This window comes from Geotrypetes seraphini, chromosome 3 (genome assembly GCF_902459505.1).
Source record: "Geotrypetes seraphini chromosome 3, aGeoSer1.1, whole genome shotgun sequence".
NCBI classification, from domain to species: Eukaryota; Metazoa; Chordata; class Amphibia; order Gymnophiona; family Dermophiidae; genus Geotrypetes; species Geotrypetes seraphini.
Window position 1 is genome coordinate 74,092,076 of NC_047086.1, and position 16,792 is coordinate 74,108,867.

The following is a 16,792-nucleotide window of genomic DNA, read 5'->3' on the forward strand; positions in this document are numbered from 1 at the left end:
CATCCAGACCGCCAATATGTCTATCTTTATATCACATTCGTGACCAAAAATTTGTCCAAGTCTGAAATGTCCAGAACAAGACCTTTTAGACATGGGTGAGACCAGCATTGTGATGGACTGGCCACCCAGACATAGCAACAGAGCAGTGGGGCACCTTATAGAGCACTGCTGTGAACTTCACAGAAAGGGTGCCACATAAACATCTCACCACAATCCCTTATAGGTCATGGTGAGTCCCTCAAAACACTTTATACCCACCTATCTACAACCCAAATAGCCCTTATGGCTGCAGGTGGCACCTATATGATAGTACAGTAGGGTTTGGGTTTTTTTTTGATAGGCTCACATTTTCCACCATTGATTTAGTGGTTAGAGTGGCTTATGGGCCTGGGTCCTCCTCTCTACGGTTCACTAGCCCACCCTCCAGACTACTTAAGCCATCTCTGTGCAGCTGTACTAGGCTTTCCTATGCCAGGTGCTGATGTTCCAGAAGCAGGTATGTACGTTTTTGTTCTGAACTTTGTGAGGGTGCGATGTGGGTCAGTGAACACAGGGGGGGGAGGGCTTTTCTTTGTCTCTGCAGTGGTTTTCTGGTCATTTTGGATACCTTTTGGGCACTTATACCTGTCTTTACATCTTCTAAATCACAATGTATAAGTTCTGTCTAGGCCAGGGGTGTCAAACTCAATCAAATCCAAAACATAGACTAAGTTGATGGCTGAATTTTTAATTAAGATACTTAGGGGTACTTTAATTAAGGTACGCTAAACGATTTAGCACACATTAAATGTGCCCCTTAATGAAAGCACCCCAGATTAGTCTTAGTAGAAGTATAGGGTTACAACCTCTCTAACCCTGCGCCAAAATTAACAATTTGGATAAAAACCTCTTTTCAAAGTCCCTTCCCCACCAACCAGCATTGCAATGGGGGTAAAAAAATGGATCCTAATCAAACAAACAAACAAACCTAATCAAACAAAAACCTTATTTGCAAGTCCCTTCCCCACCATACAGTATTAAAATGGAACCCAATCAAACAAAACCAATTATTTACCGGGAGACTTACTGGGAGGGTGCAGGCAGTCGGGAGTATGGGGCAGTAGAGAGCAGGCAGATGGAGTTGATATAGTCTTCAGCATCGACGGCAGCCAGGAGAGTGCAGGCAGTCGGCATGACCAGCAGCAGGGAGGACCAGGTGGCCATGAAAGCCAACCGGGAAGATTAAGTGCAGTCAGTCAGGAAGACCAGATGGCCGCGAAAGTAAATGTCTGCCAGGAGGATTAAGTGCAGGCAGCCAGGTGAGTGCAGGCAACAGCAGTAAAGAGCATAGACGGGCACACAGCGTCGCACAGAATGGCGGCCGTGAGATTTACAAATCTTGAGGCGCCGAATCTTCAACTGATGACTTCCGGCAGGCCAGCTTTATAATAAGTTGCTAATTGTCTCATGGGCCAAATTCTATGACCCCGCGGGCCAGATTTTGACACATATGGTGTAGGCAGTCTCGTCAAACCTTCGAATATCCCTGCAGGACGACTAAGACTAGGTCGGCCCACATCCCACCTACATCCAGTCCTAACCACTCCTCAAAAAACATCCCTTTCAGCTCTGGGTGCACAATGGCATTCAGAGGCCTAAAACGTCCCTAGATTTGTCTAAAAAGCTTGGGTGGGTTTTTAGACATACTTTTCAGTTTCAATTATGAGCCCCTTAGCCTCCAACTGGCACATATGTGCTTCATTATTGCATTCATGCTAGTACTCTATAATCAGTGCAAATGGCATTTTCTTTTAGGTACTAAGATTGGCCACTATTGGAAGCAGGATATTGAGCTTGATGGCTCTTTGGTTTGCCCCAGTATGGTGATGCTTATGTTAATATAGAATTAGGGGATAAATATAATTTTGTAAAAAAGGCACCAAGATTTAGGCACCGGGAATACATGTAAATGGCCAGAATACAGTCATATACAGTATATGCATATATGTACACATGAATTTTCCAGCTACATGCTATGATATATGTTGTAAATGCAGTCCTATCTCTATGTGGGTCTTCATAGCCAATTAGCCCCCTCCTTTACAAAGTCATGCTAGCGTTTTTGTGCTGGCTGCAGCGGTAGGAGCTCAGACGCTCAGAGGAATTCTAAGAGCATTGGAGCTGTTACCACAGCGGCCGGCGCTAAAAATGCTAGCACAGCTTTGTAAAGTAGGGTGTAAGTGCAGAATATTACACTTATCTGGTTATGTTTTAACTGGCTCCCTATACTCATAAATCCAATGCCAGAGCCCAGATGTGGCCCAGCATTGAATTTTGCGGTTTTATCTTGGCTGCAGTCAGCAAAACACTGGCTGGATATTGGGCTCATGCTGTTTCTCATTAAAATAATGTATTTTTATTTATTTCTACAGCTTCTTATTGTAGCTTGATCAGTTCTTTGAAAAATGGAGGTATAATGAATAAAACAGGAAACTCACTTGGAAGCAAGGTGTATTATTATTGCAAGCCAGGATACAGAATGGTTGGTCATAGCAATGCAACTTGCAGGCACTATGCAAACGGCATGTTTCAGTGGGATTCTCCTCCTCCACTATGTCAAGGTGAGGTATATTTTTTGTATGTATATTCTTAGTTTTATTTAATATTAAGCTCGGTCTGTTCATCCTTCTGTATTTGTAGTAAACTCCTCTTAACATGTATCTGATTTCAATGAGTAATAACTGAAAAGGCTTTCATCACTAGAAACATATTCTTACCAATTTTAAAATAGTTGGCTAATTTAATATAGGGGTCATTTTATTAACGTGCGCTAACCGATATAGTGTGTGCTAAAGATTAGCATGTGCTAAATTCTAAGGCATCCATTATAATGTATGGGCGCCTTAGCATTTAGCGCGCACTAAATCGGTTAGTGCACCTTAATAAAAGGCCCCATAATATCATGATTTCTAACATTTATAAGATGAACGAGAGAAACTATAATGAAATTCATCATAGCGACCCATAGAACTTCTATAGGTTCCTAACACAAGTAGGCACATACCTGATATCAAAATAACTTTTGGGAAATACAAACTCCCCCTCAAATCACAATTCAGGAACCCTGGATATACAGCTAGATTTATCACTTACTCTGGTTCTCCAAATCCAGGCACTCTTCAAGAGCTGCTCCTGTCATTTGCAACAACTACGCTGCCTGTCTCCCTACATTGGGAAGGCAAGTGTTGTCTCATGCCATGATAACAGCAAGACTGGATTACTGTAATGCACTCTACACAGGTCTGACTACAAAGGGTCTATACAAGCTCTAATTCATTCCGAATGCTGCAGCTAGACTAATAGAAGGGGGTAAGCAACATGACCACATCACACCATTTTTGCAAAAACTTCACTGGCTACCAGGAATCAATTTAAAATTCTATGGTCTCATTTAAAAAAAAAAATTAAAAAAAATAGACATCCAAAACACAGCACTTGAAAGTCTTACTAGTCAAAAACGTCCACGTGGGCATTCTCAAAACAGACTTTCTAGATGTCTTTCAGGTTGTTTTGTTCTCCAGTGTGTCCAAATCTTAAGGGGGTGTGTTAGAGGCATGTTTTGGGCAGGCTTAGGACTTGGATGCTCGTCAGGCATAATCAGACCTTTTAACAAAATGTCCTGGGCTTTTTTAGAGGTTAAGAGCTGGACCTGTTTTAAAAACATCAATGTTAAAAAAGTACCCAAACTGACCAGTTCCGTAGTTAAAAACTGTTTCTATAAGTTACGTCTCCCCCCCCTAACCTACCCCCCTCTCTTCTCCTAACTTCATTCTACCTCCTTGCTCCAAATATTGTTCAATTGTTTTCGAACCACGTATTATTTATTGCTTGCCTCTAATATTGTTCAATTGTTTTTAAACCACTTGTAATTTTTTGTTAATCTAATGTAAACCGCCTAGAACTCCTTGGGTATGGCGGTATACAAAAATAAAGTTATTATTATTATTATTATTATTAGATCTTTATCCAAAGTCTTAAAACCAGAAGCTCTTAGCATTCTAATTCATTCCTTGGTTATTTCTAGGCTGGATTACTGCCATACATTGCATCATGGCATAACTCAGAAAGAAATAAGAAGGGTACAAATTATACAAAATAGAGCAATAAAAATTATTACTAATTCTGAAAAATATGATCATGTCACACCTCTTCTACGAAAAGCACACTGGTTACCAATTTCGCACAGAATAATTTATAAATTTGCACTGATAAACCTTCAAAATCCAACAAACCAATGCACCGATATTTCTAGATTGTTTCCTGATACCATACTCTCCAGCCAGGACACGGAGATCAACGGAACAGCAATTGCTGACTATCCTTTCTCTAAAAATAATAGGCACCAGAAGAGCTACAATTTTTTCAGTCATAGCACCCCAGCTTTGGAACAATTTGCCAATCTATTTACGTGGAGAAACCTCATTAGAAAAATTTAAAAGCACATTAAAATGCTACCTGTACAAAGACGCATTTGAGTCATAGATAGGATAATTCATCTATCATTAATCCCAGGCTCAAATATCTAATTTTAACCAGACCTTATTTATAGGTCACAGCCTCCCTTATCCTCTTTTTAGGCTTAGCCATATTTTTAAAACATTCTTCATTACCCTCCTGATGTTGTTTTTTCCTTAAATGTATTTTTACTTTTCTTAAAGATTATAGTTCACCCCTCTTCCCTTTTGTATCGCTAATTAGTCGTGTACAAATCTAATTGTACAATCTAATCTAATCTAAAAGTATATCTAATTGTACAAATTGTTTTATTTTGTCTCCCAATTTTAAATTGTCATACGCATTGAAGTATTTGATATTGCATGTACAACAAACTTTTAATAAACTTGAAACTTGAAACCAGTTGACCACTGGAGGAATGAAGGCATGACCCCTCTTACTCCCCCAGTGATCACCGACCCCCCTCCCATCACCCAAAGATGTAACCCCCCCCAAAAAAAACCCAGTACATTCTAGCCTGTGTTATGAGGGAGTGCTGAAAGTTCTCAGCTCAAGCAGCTTCAGATGTTAGCACAAACATTTGAGCTCAGAGAACAGAGGTTACTGCAATGAATTTCACATTAAAAGTTCCAGGTACAGATGCCACCATATTATGCCAGAGTGCCACCGCGTGAGCGGACTGCTGGGCATGATGGTCTGACCCAGCAGCGGCACTTCTTATGTTCTTATGGTGAGCCCTCAAAAACCTACTGTCTCTACATTAAGATGACACCTGCAGGCATAAGGGCTATTGTTGTGGTGTACAGGTAGTTACATTAAGGGCTCCTTTTACTAAGCTGCGATAGCGTTTTTATCGCGCACAGAATTTTAGTGCACGCTAAACCCGCGCTACATGGCTAGAACTAATGCCAGCTCAATGCTGGCGGTAGCGTCTAGTGCGTGCGGAAATTCTGCGCACCCTAAAACCGCTATCGCAGCTTAGTTAAAGGAGCCCTGAGTTTTGGGTGGGTTTTGGAGGGCTCACCATACAATATAAGCAAGATATAGCGACATCTGTACCTGGTACTTTTAATGTGAAATTCACTGCAGTACTTCTTGCAAGAGCCCCTCAGCTATGCTCAGCTGTCTGAATAGTTTACTAAGAATGTAGGCTGCCTAGAGGAAAACTTTTGTGCGTTTTTTTATGTGGACATATTTATATCCGAGAATGGCCAAAAAAAGATAATACTAAGGACCAAAACGTTAATTTTAACTTTAAGATATAAGAAAGTTGTAAACTACTCAGACGACAGAAGGCAGTATATCACATTTAAATAAACTTGAATAAGGGAGATTCTTGCATAATTTAGGGTCAGTAATTTGCACCAGTGTTTTTGATGTAAATCCTCAAACCTAAAAGTTGGTGCAGATCCTGGTGCCAAATGTTATTCTTTAAATAGTACCCAACTCTGAGTAACCTTTATCACTGAGTAACTTTTATAGATTTGCACCATTTATAGAACTGAATCCATTATACTGTATTAGGTTATTATTCTATACCCAGGGCAATGAATGGTTAAGTTTCCCTGGTTCTTAGCCCTTTGCACTACCCCCTCTCCCCCATTTAATAATATGTATAGCATAAATGTAATATATGCACACAACACAAATAAATTTGAGGCCTTTTTCAATTGTTTTTATTTGGTTTATTTACTTAAATTATAGAAATCTATTATAGTCTTTCTGTTATTCTAGTTGAGAGCTGCATAAATTCATCTAGAACAAAAACATTTTACTAATTTGCATGACTCATCATTGAAAACTAATTAAAATCAGAAATGTTTGGCACAATTTTTAGCTCTCAGCTCTTTAAAATTAGATGCTTCTGATGCAGAATCCTTAAATTTAAACCAATATCGGTAAAGCTGATCATATTGAATTTAATGTGAAATTAAACATCCTAATTGTATTAAATATTAATTAGAAATGGAATGGAATTCTGCCCATTAGTAAAGTGTCTGGCTCCTTGGGTAGATACACAGTACAGTGTAAGAATTTCAATTTTAATTAGGACTTGTCTGAAACATAGGTTATATAATTAATGTCAGATGGTGTATTTCATTTTCTCTGTCTTCAATTGGAATCTAGCTTAACTTCCTCTACCAAAAACATGAAGAATGCAGTTCTCATACAAAGCACTATCTTTACCTTTATTGATGCTGATTTTATTTGAAATAGCTTAAACAAACATCTAATAAATAACAATTATACTTTTTATTTATGTATTTATTGTTACATGCAGCCCAGGATCCACTGTACATACAGCCAGAAAAGTAGAAAAACTAGGGAATGTTCTATGTTCAAGTTCAGACATACTATTTAACTTTGGTCCCTTTAAAAAGGGTTTTGACTATATTTCTCAGAAGGCATGTAGAAAAGAAGCAGACCATATATAATAAAATCACACAATCTTTATTCAATGTACCTCATATGTCCAGAATATAAAAACTGCCCAACATGGCTGTGTTTTGCCAGAATTGGCTGTGTCAGGGGCAAATCAAATGTGCCTGGGTCTGACTGCCTTGTTTTCTTACCTCTACAATTCCCAGAAGCCTTTGTGCTCTGAATCCCAGGGGGCTGTGCTTAAGAGAGATGGGGAAGCTGATGACTCATAAGGCTTCAAGATGGGCTAATTAGCATTGCCTTCTTGGAATGAGAGAGGGTATTTAATATGGAGACTTTTAGTTTTGTAGAGAGGAAGAGACATATCCAAGGGGAAGAGCAGCTTGGGGGATGTGTTACAGCACACAAGGTCTGAGCTATGGCAGCATCAATGACTTTCTTTTTTTTTTATTTTATTTTTATTCATTATCATATTATTCATAAGTAATACAACTTGTTAAAGCAATACAGAGTCATAATCCATTATGTAAAAAAGGCTAAAAGAAGAAATATTCACATTACTGTTAGAAACAAAACCAATTATTTATGGTTATAACTCTTTCATAGACCTCAAATTAGGAGAATGATCCAGTTACAAGGAGATAATCAAAGAAAAATTACAAATTATAAATTAAGAAAAAGGGTTAATACGTCGTTCCGCCCCCCCCCCCCCCCCCACCTCCCAGATTTTATTTTTTAGAGCTAGGCTCTCCACCTCTGATTAACCCCTTAAGGTCCAAAAAGGATCTTAGATGATCAGGTGCATAAAAAACATATTTTAAACCCATATATTTAATTATGCATTTACAAGGATAAGCTAAAGTAAAAGTAGCCCCCAACTTCTTTGTGTCTTCTCGCATTGCTAAAAAAAGCTTACGCCTTTCTTGTCTTGGTTTTGTAACATCATGGTGTAGCCATATACGTTGACCACAGAAAGGTGTACCTAGTTTTTAAAGAATAGCCTCATGATTGAATTGAGATCTTGCTCAAATATAAAGTTTACAATTAATGTAGCTCTGCCCTTTACATCCGTGAAAGAATCTTCCAAAACTGCTATTAAATTTTGTAAATTAATATCAACTGGAAAATTCCCAGAAAGTGGTACATTTTCAGAAACGGGTGCTTCTTCCAAGCCAGTATTTCTTTTTGGTATTGATAAGTAATAAGCCTTGTTTATAGGTGGTAATTTATCTAGTGGAAAAGAGAAATTCTCCACCAGAAATTTTTTAAAGACGTTAATCAGTAATATAGAAGGAATTTTTGGACAATTCAGAACTCTTAAATTAAGACGACGATTGTAGTTTTCAATCATTTCTATCTTGCGTAAAAGAGTAGTCTGGTCTCTAATTATAGTTATAATGGCATTTTTCAAAGGAATAGTCTCAGAGTCTACCTTCTCTAAGCATTCTTGTTTCACTTTTTCAATATTTGAAGTAAAGGAGTCTATTTTGATTACCAGTACTTGAACAACTGAAGCCATCTTCTCTTCCATTCTTCTTATGGCCTCCAGGAGGATATCCAGGGTGTTAGCAGGAGTTCTTCCTGAGGCTTCAGCTCCCTCAGAGTTCTTACTCCCCTGCTCTCCAGCCGAGAGTGTAGCTGCGCCCGCTGCCTGCTCCGGAGCAACTCCCTCCTCCCCACCGGAGAACGAGTCACTGCTCTGCCCTCCCGCTGGACAGAGCGGTGCAAAGATCGTTGGTGGTGACAAGGATGGCGGAATAGAAATCTCTAATGTAATGTAATGTCTTCAAATCCAAGGGCTCGAGTGCTCCCTCACTCAAAGCCACTGTGGAGGTTTGCCGCCAGTGGGAAGTCTGAGGGTCAGCGGCGTTCCGGGGCTCTAAGAAACGCTGAAGTGTTTGCTGTAAAGAAGGTGAAGAGGTAAGGGCTGCAGGTTGAGATATCCTCACGGCCCCTTTCCTCCTAGTATGGGGCATAGTCAGGAACTTGCAAGAAGCAAAAAGCAGTAAATTTTTGAAGTAAAAAGAGATAGCCGGGACGCCACTGCTACACGTCCACCATCTTAGATCGGCCTCACCTACTCTTGCATCAATGACTTTCTTATGCTCCACTCCTATTGAAGATATTTGCAAGGCAGCTCAATTCACACATTCACATCTCACTACTGTCTAGAATACTATTCCAGATGTGATGGTTGTTATGGCCAAGTAGTATTACAGAATTTATTTTATTCCTAATGGCCAACTCTCCCTCCATCCCATTTCAGTAAGCTAGGGAGTCACACATGTGAGAATATGCTGCCTGCTTGTCCTAGGATAAAGCACAATTACTTACTGAAACAGGTGTTATCCGGGGACAACAGGCAGATATTCTCACATCCCTTCCACCTCCCCTGGTTGGCTTCTTAGCTTGCTTATGGAATTGAGGAATTGCGAACCGACATCAGGCAGGGAGGCACTCGTGCGTATGTGGTGCAAGCAGTCTCGAAGCTTTGCAAAACTTAAAGTGACAGTGCACTTTTCACAGTCAGGACCGAGCTCCATGGATGACCTCACTCACATGTGAGAATATCTGCCTGCTATCCTCGGATAACACCTGTTACAGTAAGTAACTGTGCTGTCTGTACCTCTATGATAACACCATCTAATTGTACATCTTTAAGCTCATCTGGAACTGTGAATACATTGGAAAAGCTGAATTTGTTTTCTAATTTGAAGTTGTTAAAAATTCATAAAGTTGCAACCAAGTTTGCAACGTCCTTGTTTCTGTTGATTTGATTTGTGTTTGATGTGAAGTGAATAGGGTGATCCATGGCTGGAGGGAGGGGTATGAATGCCTTTCTTTCGAAGAACAACTCCAGATCTATGTGTCTGAGGTTATTTCCCCATTCACGTTATGAGAACTCCCATCTTTATATCGAGAGTGAAAGTAACCCACATAGATTTTTGGATATGCAGGATATAAAGGTATTAAATAAATAATAAACAAGCATAGGCAAAATTTAATGCTTGTAATATTTGCTAACATGAGTGTGGAGAGATCATTTAGCAAAGAATCATTATTTTATTCAAGCATGTTATACAGTGTTAAACTAAAATACAGCCCTTGGATATTGCATTTTCATAATACCAAATTAAAAAGTCATGTTGATTAAGGCATAGGCAAACTAGGTAAGTGCTTACAACCAAAACATTAGGAGAAACTTAACTGGGCAATGCTGCTGAATATTGACTCAGACCGCACAACTCAACAACAGGCCGTTGAGGGGAATTCTAAGGGCAGAATCAAGGATGAGTCAGGAGGCATGTGGGTACTGGCAATATTGATGCCCACATATTTAAATAACTAGATAGGACTACACAAAAGACTATCCTATCTTTGGCTGCATAGCAATGTGAATGCTGGCTCAGAATTATTGACTAGTACCCATATAACTTCTGGGTCACATCTACCAGTCACCAAACCGATCTCACCACTCCGATCTCCCTAACCCCCCTGCTATGATCCCTCCTATATTCCTGTTCTTAAGCTTAGTCCTGTTCCAGTCCCCTCATTCCCTTTGTCCTGATTCACCCCATCACCAAATCAGCACCCCCTAATGCTTCTCCTTCCCAACAGAAACCTCCAATGATTCTCTCCATCCCCCCCTCCTGACCCAGGGGTATAGTCTAGCTGCAGGTGCAAAATGGCACTCATTGACCTCTAAGCATTTTGGGGTTAATCTGCATGATAATAATTAACAGGACCATACTATTGGGAATGTCTTTTTTTTTTTTTTTTATAAACGTGGCGGAGCATAATAAAAAAAAGGCCCTAAACATTGAAAGTATAAGCAGGGAAAATGTCCATTCTCAAAAATACGTCCAAAAGGAGGTGTTTTTTTTTTTTTTAAATAATGGCCTGCCTCTACGTTCAGCTGTTTAAACGCCCAGACCACCACTTCGTCTACACTTTAGACATATAATAAACCCAAAAAAAGCCTAAGTCCCTAACGCCCAAAGCCAGGCCTTTTAGGCAAAGGAGGAGCCAGTCCTTCGCATAAAAATTGGATTCTGTAACTGGTATCTATCAAAAACAACACCGGTTACAGAATCCACCCCCACCCCCAGCAATGATCGCGGCAGGAGAGATGACTCATCTACCCTGCTGCAATAGCGATACCAGCAAGTGCTGCCAAATGCGGTACGTGGGATTGCTATCACGGCAGGAGAAATGAGCCATCTCTCCTGCCGCGAACCACCCCTTCTCCCGATCAGATCGGGCAGGAGGGAGCCCAAGCCTTCCTGCCCTGATAACTACCCACCCGCCCAACATGATCGGGGCAGGAGGGACTCCAAGCCTTCCTGCCCTGGCGAAACCCCCCTACCCCCACCCCCACTAAGATACAGGCAGGAGGGATTCCAGGCCCTCCTGCCCTCGGCGCACCTCCCCCCCACAATCACCTCCCTGAACCACCAATCAGCCCCCAACCCGCCAACCCCGTCTGGACCAACTGGAATCAGCCCAGTAGCCTTAGGCCCCTCCTGTGGGCAGGGTTTGAGGTGCCTGGGCCAATCAGGCCCTAAGGCCCACCATTTGACGGATGGCAGGCCTGCTGGACCAATGGCTTGGGACCCGTCCATCCGGCCAACTTCTTGAAGGTACAGGGGGGTGGGGGGTGGGAGGTCGTGGGGTCGGCAAGGGGTTGCAGGGTCAGCGGGAGGGGGGCCAAACAGGGGTTCGGGGAGCAATCATGGGAGGGTGCACCTAGGGTAGGAAGGCCTGGGATCCCTCCTGCCCTAATCGTTGTCGGGTGGGTGGGTAGTCGCCGGGGCAGGAGGACTTGGGCTCCCTCCTGCCCCGATTGTGTCAGGTGGGTGGGTAGTTGCCAGAGCAGTAGGGTTTGGGCTCCTTCCTGCCTGATCCGATCGGGAGGAGGGGTGGATCGTGGCAGGAGAGGTAGTGATCCCAAGTGCCGCATGTGGCATGGTGGTATTGCTATTGCAGCAGGGGAGATGAGCCATCTCTCCTGCCGCGATCATTGCTGGGGTGTGTGTGTGTGGATTCTGTAACCGGTGTTGTTTTTGATGCTCTACATTCTTTTATAAATTCATCCCTTTGCAGTCCCAAAGTGTCATTTCAGATTCATTTATGCAGACTTTAGTTTGTAATACAGTGGCATCCCATATGAATTCATCCTGAATTTACCAGAGTTTTCTAGCGCTATTATTTCATCATATCCATAGTGTGTTCTTGGAGATAAAATAATCTTGCTTCATATTCTTCCTGGTTGTCTGCAAATACGAGTATCCCAATTCAACAGTTTTATTATGCTATCCTTACAGTGATTAAGCTAATGTTATAAGTATTCATTGCTTCAGGCTTTTTACAGTAACTGTTAGCATACATGCATATGTCTAGCAATAATTAGAAATACTGAATGGTTGTCATGGTCTGTATTTATGAGTTTAATTGTTTATGCCTGGAGGTGGAGGCCAGATTTAATGACTGCCCATTAGTATGAAATTCATTTTAGGAGGTGAATGAGCAGAAAATGTAGTTATTAATGAGGAAGGTGTGCTTGTAATACCATTCTGCCTAGGTGTTCTCTGATCAAAGAAGGTTATTTTAAAATCATATTTAACTTAGTAGGAATAAGAAATGCTGTTATAAATTTCAACTTGATTTTATTGAATAAAAGTATCCCATCAATATACCCTCTGTGAGAAAATAAAACGGGGTTTTCTTCCAGAATTATGAGGAACATTTCCAAAAGGAACTGTGCGCTTCGATATCCTGTTCTGAAATCCGCCCGAAGAAGGGTAGCTTCATATGACCATGTTAGTTATATGTTTCCTGACACCTGGCAAATAGCTTGCTTATCTATATGCTAGTATGTTTTGTTATTATACGGATAAAAAAAATGCCCATTTAGTTCATGGAGGAGGTAATCTTATTGAGGATTTTTTTTTTTCATATTAAAACATGTAAAATGACTCTTACAAAAATACCCCAGGGATTACACATGTGAAGTGACAAAAAAGAGCATACTTATGTGAGACCCATGTGTAAACATGTTTGGGGTATGGTTTGAGTGGGGTTTAGGAATTGTCATGATTCGCATGTATTGTTTCTAAAATATTTGTTTATTAACATTTGATATACTGCCTTAGCATTCAACTGTTCACAGTGGTTTACAATAAACTACATCATAAAAGAGAATCCATCAATATATAAGAACCAGTCTATCTAAAATCTAAACAACCATTTAATACAATTTTGTATTACTGTTTCTCAAAGCCAGTTCTTCATTATCTCCCAGACAACTTCAGTAAATGTGATCATTCTGCGGACAGACTGAAGAAGCTGGGGCTTTTCTCCCTGGAAAAGCGGATTCTTAGAGGAGACATGATAGAAACCTTCAAGATCATGAAGGGCATAGAAAGAGTAGACAGGGACAGATTTTTCAAATTACGGGGAACCACAAGTACAAGGGGGCACTCAGAGAAATTGAGAGGGGAAAGGTTTAGAACAAACGCCAGGAGGTTCTTTTTCACTCAGAGAGTGGTGGATACATGGAACGCGCTACCGGAGGATGTGATAAGCAGGAGCACGCTACAGGGCTTCAAAGAGGGTCTGGACAGGTACCTGGAGGACAAAGGGATTGAGGGGTACAGATAGGAGTAGAGGTAGGTATTGGGGATAGGATTATAGGATTAGAGGCAGTTACAAAATTAGTCAGGGACACTGTTCAGGCAATTAGGCCTGATGGGCCGCCGCAAGAGCGGACCGCTGGGCAGGATGGACCTCTGGTCTGCCCCAGTGGAGGCAACTTCTTATGTTCTTATGTTCTTAACATCTCGTCCAAATGCTAAATTAAACAAATATGTTTTCAAAAGTTTTTTAAAAGCCTTGAAATTTATTTCCAAACAAATCTGTCCTGGCAATTACGGTCCGTTCTCGTTATTCGCACATTCACAGTGCACAGTTTCACCTATCTGTGGTTGTATCAATTGCAACCAGTATTCCCCATTTGTGCTGCTTTATTCACATAGACGCCCTTTCACTTTTACCTCGTGGTCAGACTTTGCTTCCAGATATGGCCCCCAAGTGTCCGGAGAGTGAATTATAGGTTCTTTAAGTATTGTCCCATGCAGGAACCTAACCCTATTTTCTCAACAGAATCCACTGTTCACTTTTCTCCTCCTTTACAAAGCTGCGATAGCGTTTTTAGCACCAGCTGGGGCGGTAATAGCTTGGACGCTAATAGGAATTCTGTGAGTGTTGGAGCTGTTACCGCGGTGGTCTGCACTAAAAACACTACCACAGCTTTGTAAAGGAGGGTTTTTTTTTTGCAGTTTTGAGGCACAACGTGTATTGCTGGAGCCTAACTTCTATTTTCCCATAGACTAACATTTCATTATTCACAATTTCACAGTTTGCAAACATTTTTTTGCGAACCGTACTACCATAAATAATGAGATAATGGGAATGGACTGTAGCAGGCCTATATTAAACATATGGGCCCCGATTCTGCAAACTGTGTCCTGATTATAGACAGCTGTAGGCATCCTACAGCTGTCTAACCAGCCAATCGGGATGCACATTTAAAAAAAAAAATCTCCCCAGGCAGGCCACATATATTGAAGGTGCTTCCAGGAGCCTAGGGAGGCCCTTAAGCTCACCTAAGGCTAGGCATACCCTTAGGCGAACCTAGGCGGCCGTACATGTCTCCTTAGGCCAGCAGGAGACACGTACAATATAGGCCAGCAAAATGCTGGCCTACATTGTAAGTAGACACAGCCACTAAACTTATCCCTCTGAATGATCACGGCAGGAGGGAGCCCAACTCCTCCTGCCCGAAGACCCCCATCCCCCCCTGAAGACTGCAGCAAGAGGAAGCCCAACCCCTCCTGCCTGAAGACTCCCCCGTCTCCCTCCTGCCACAATTTTCGTGGGGGGGAATCCAGTCAGGAGGGGTTGGGCTCCCTCCTGCCACAATCTTTGTGGGAGTTGGGTAGGGGGATCTTTGGGCAGGAGGGAGCCCAACCCCTCTTTGAGCTCCTCCTGCCGCAATCTTCGAGGGGGTGGGGGGGCGGGGATCTTCAGGCAAGAGGGGTTGGGCTCCATCTTACTGCAATCTTCGTGGGGGGATCTTGGAGCAGGAGGGGTTGGGCTTCTTCCTGCCACGATCGTTCGGGGGTGGGGTGGGAGGACTCAAGGCCATAGCCACTATACATATCGTGGCAAGGGAGTTCCCTTGCCGTGATAAATATAGCAGCTGCATCTACAGTAACCCGGTTCTTTAACCAGCATCTGTAACATGGGCATCGGTTACAGAATCGGGTTTATTTTAGGCAGGTGTAGGCCCGATTCTGTATAGGATGCCCGTCCCAGGCGTCCTATACAGAATCCGGGCCATGATCACTAGTACATTCACTGTGTTAACATAAAGAGCTTGATTCTATAAAGGACGTCAATCTCAGTGGCAGCTTCCTTAGAAGATTCATGTCTACTTTTACTAACAGACACCTTAAATGTAGGACAGCATTTTCCTGCAACATAGGCATCCTTCCCCACATGCATTTTTTTTTTTTTAATGTGCGTCCCGATTGACTGTGAGACAGCAGTAGGATGCCTACCACCACATATAATCGAGACACCCATTTGTAAAATCAGCCCCATATAGTATAAGCAATAGTGCCACTGAATATACAAACTGTATTAATGTAAACACTGGGCTAGCTCTTAACTTTAAATGGTAGATAACCCCAGCTGAAAATGAGGCCTATAATTTCACAACATGCTATATATAGCCACTGTTGAAATAGCTGTTCTAAGGGGAATATTTTTGAGTTAGGGAAAAATAAGTACCGTACTTGTAAGCTGAGTCTGTAATTGAATAGATGCAGTTTTGACTCTGGAACCCACCTACACAAGTTGTATGGGCAAAGTTCACAGGTATCTTTGTGTCCATGCACCATTAGCTAATTTTCAAGAAGAAACTACCTGGGTAGTTTTTCTTAAATACGGACTAACTGTTCAAAAGCACACAAGTTACTATTGACTTTACCTCTGTGTGGTCTATAGAAATTTGCTCCCATATGTATTTCCATTTTGAGGACAATTGATTTGATCATACTGTCTCTGTAAAGAGGCAGTGCAGGTAACTTGTGTGGCATATATTTTTCAGCCTTCTGCTTCCCTAAAGGGCAATAGTAAGAAATTGAAATTTAGCTCACATAGCTGAAAACGTCGATCCATGTTTCCATTATGTTTGCTTCTGGCTTGAAGAAGTAACTGAGTAATCAATGCAGTCATCATGACCTGTAGCTTTCAAAGGAAAAGCAAAGGCAAAATTAAATCATAGGAAAAAAATGCATCCAAGGCTCAAGTTTGTCAAGTTCTCAACTGAACTACAAAGCTACACAAATGAATATCAACTGCAGTACACATGTACATATACTGACTAACATTTAAAATGCAGTTTTAGAAGGTTTACTTACAATTTACAAATGTAAATTATATATTTATATATGTAAATAAGGCTATGGGACTCATAATAAATTTTTTAAAAAGTCCAAAAACCGGCCTAAGTCGGTACTTGTACAATCAAAAAGACAAGACGTCCAAGGACTGATAATCAAAACTGGTTTTAGATGTATCTAAAACCAACTTAGGCCTTTTCACTGCCTCTGTATGCCCAAGCAAAAAGGAGGAGTGGAAAGGATGAGAAGTGGGCGGGATGTGGGCTGACCTAGACTTAGTCGTCTGGCAGCTATAATCAAAAAAGCTTGACAGGTTGCAAGACGGAGCTTATATGTTTTGACTTTGTCCTGGTAGAGGGGAGGGGGACTGGGTGGGAGGGGAGGGGGTTCAGGGGTGGGCTGGGCAGTCTGGCAGGGGTTCAGGTTCATGGGTTGTCTGGCAGGATGGA

General features: G+C 41.5%; 1 protein-coding gene across 1 annotated transcript in view; it reads left to right on the forward strand.

Moving 5' to 3' along the window:
• Nucleotides 1-16,792, forward strand: part of CSMD1 (CUB and Sushi multiple domains 1) — a 2,397,241-nt gene that overhangs the window by 2,090,237 nt on the left and 290,212 nt on the right. The window contains exon 49 of the mRNA XM_033936341.1: nucleotides 2,412-2,600. Within this exon, the coding sequence (XP_033792232.1) occupies nucleotides 2,412-2,600 (189 nt within the window). The remainder of the gene's footprint in view (nucleotides 1-2,411; nucleotides 2,601-16,792) is intronic.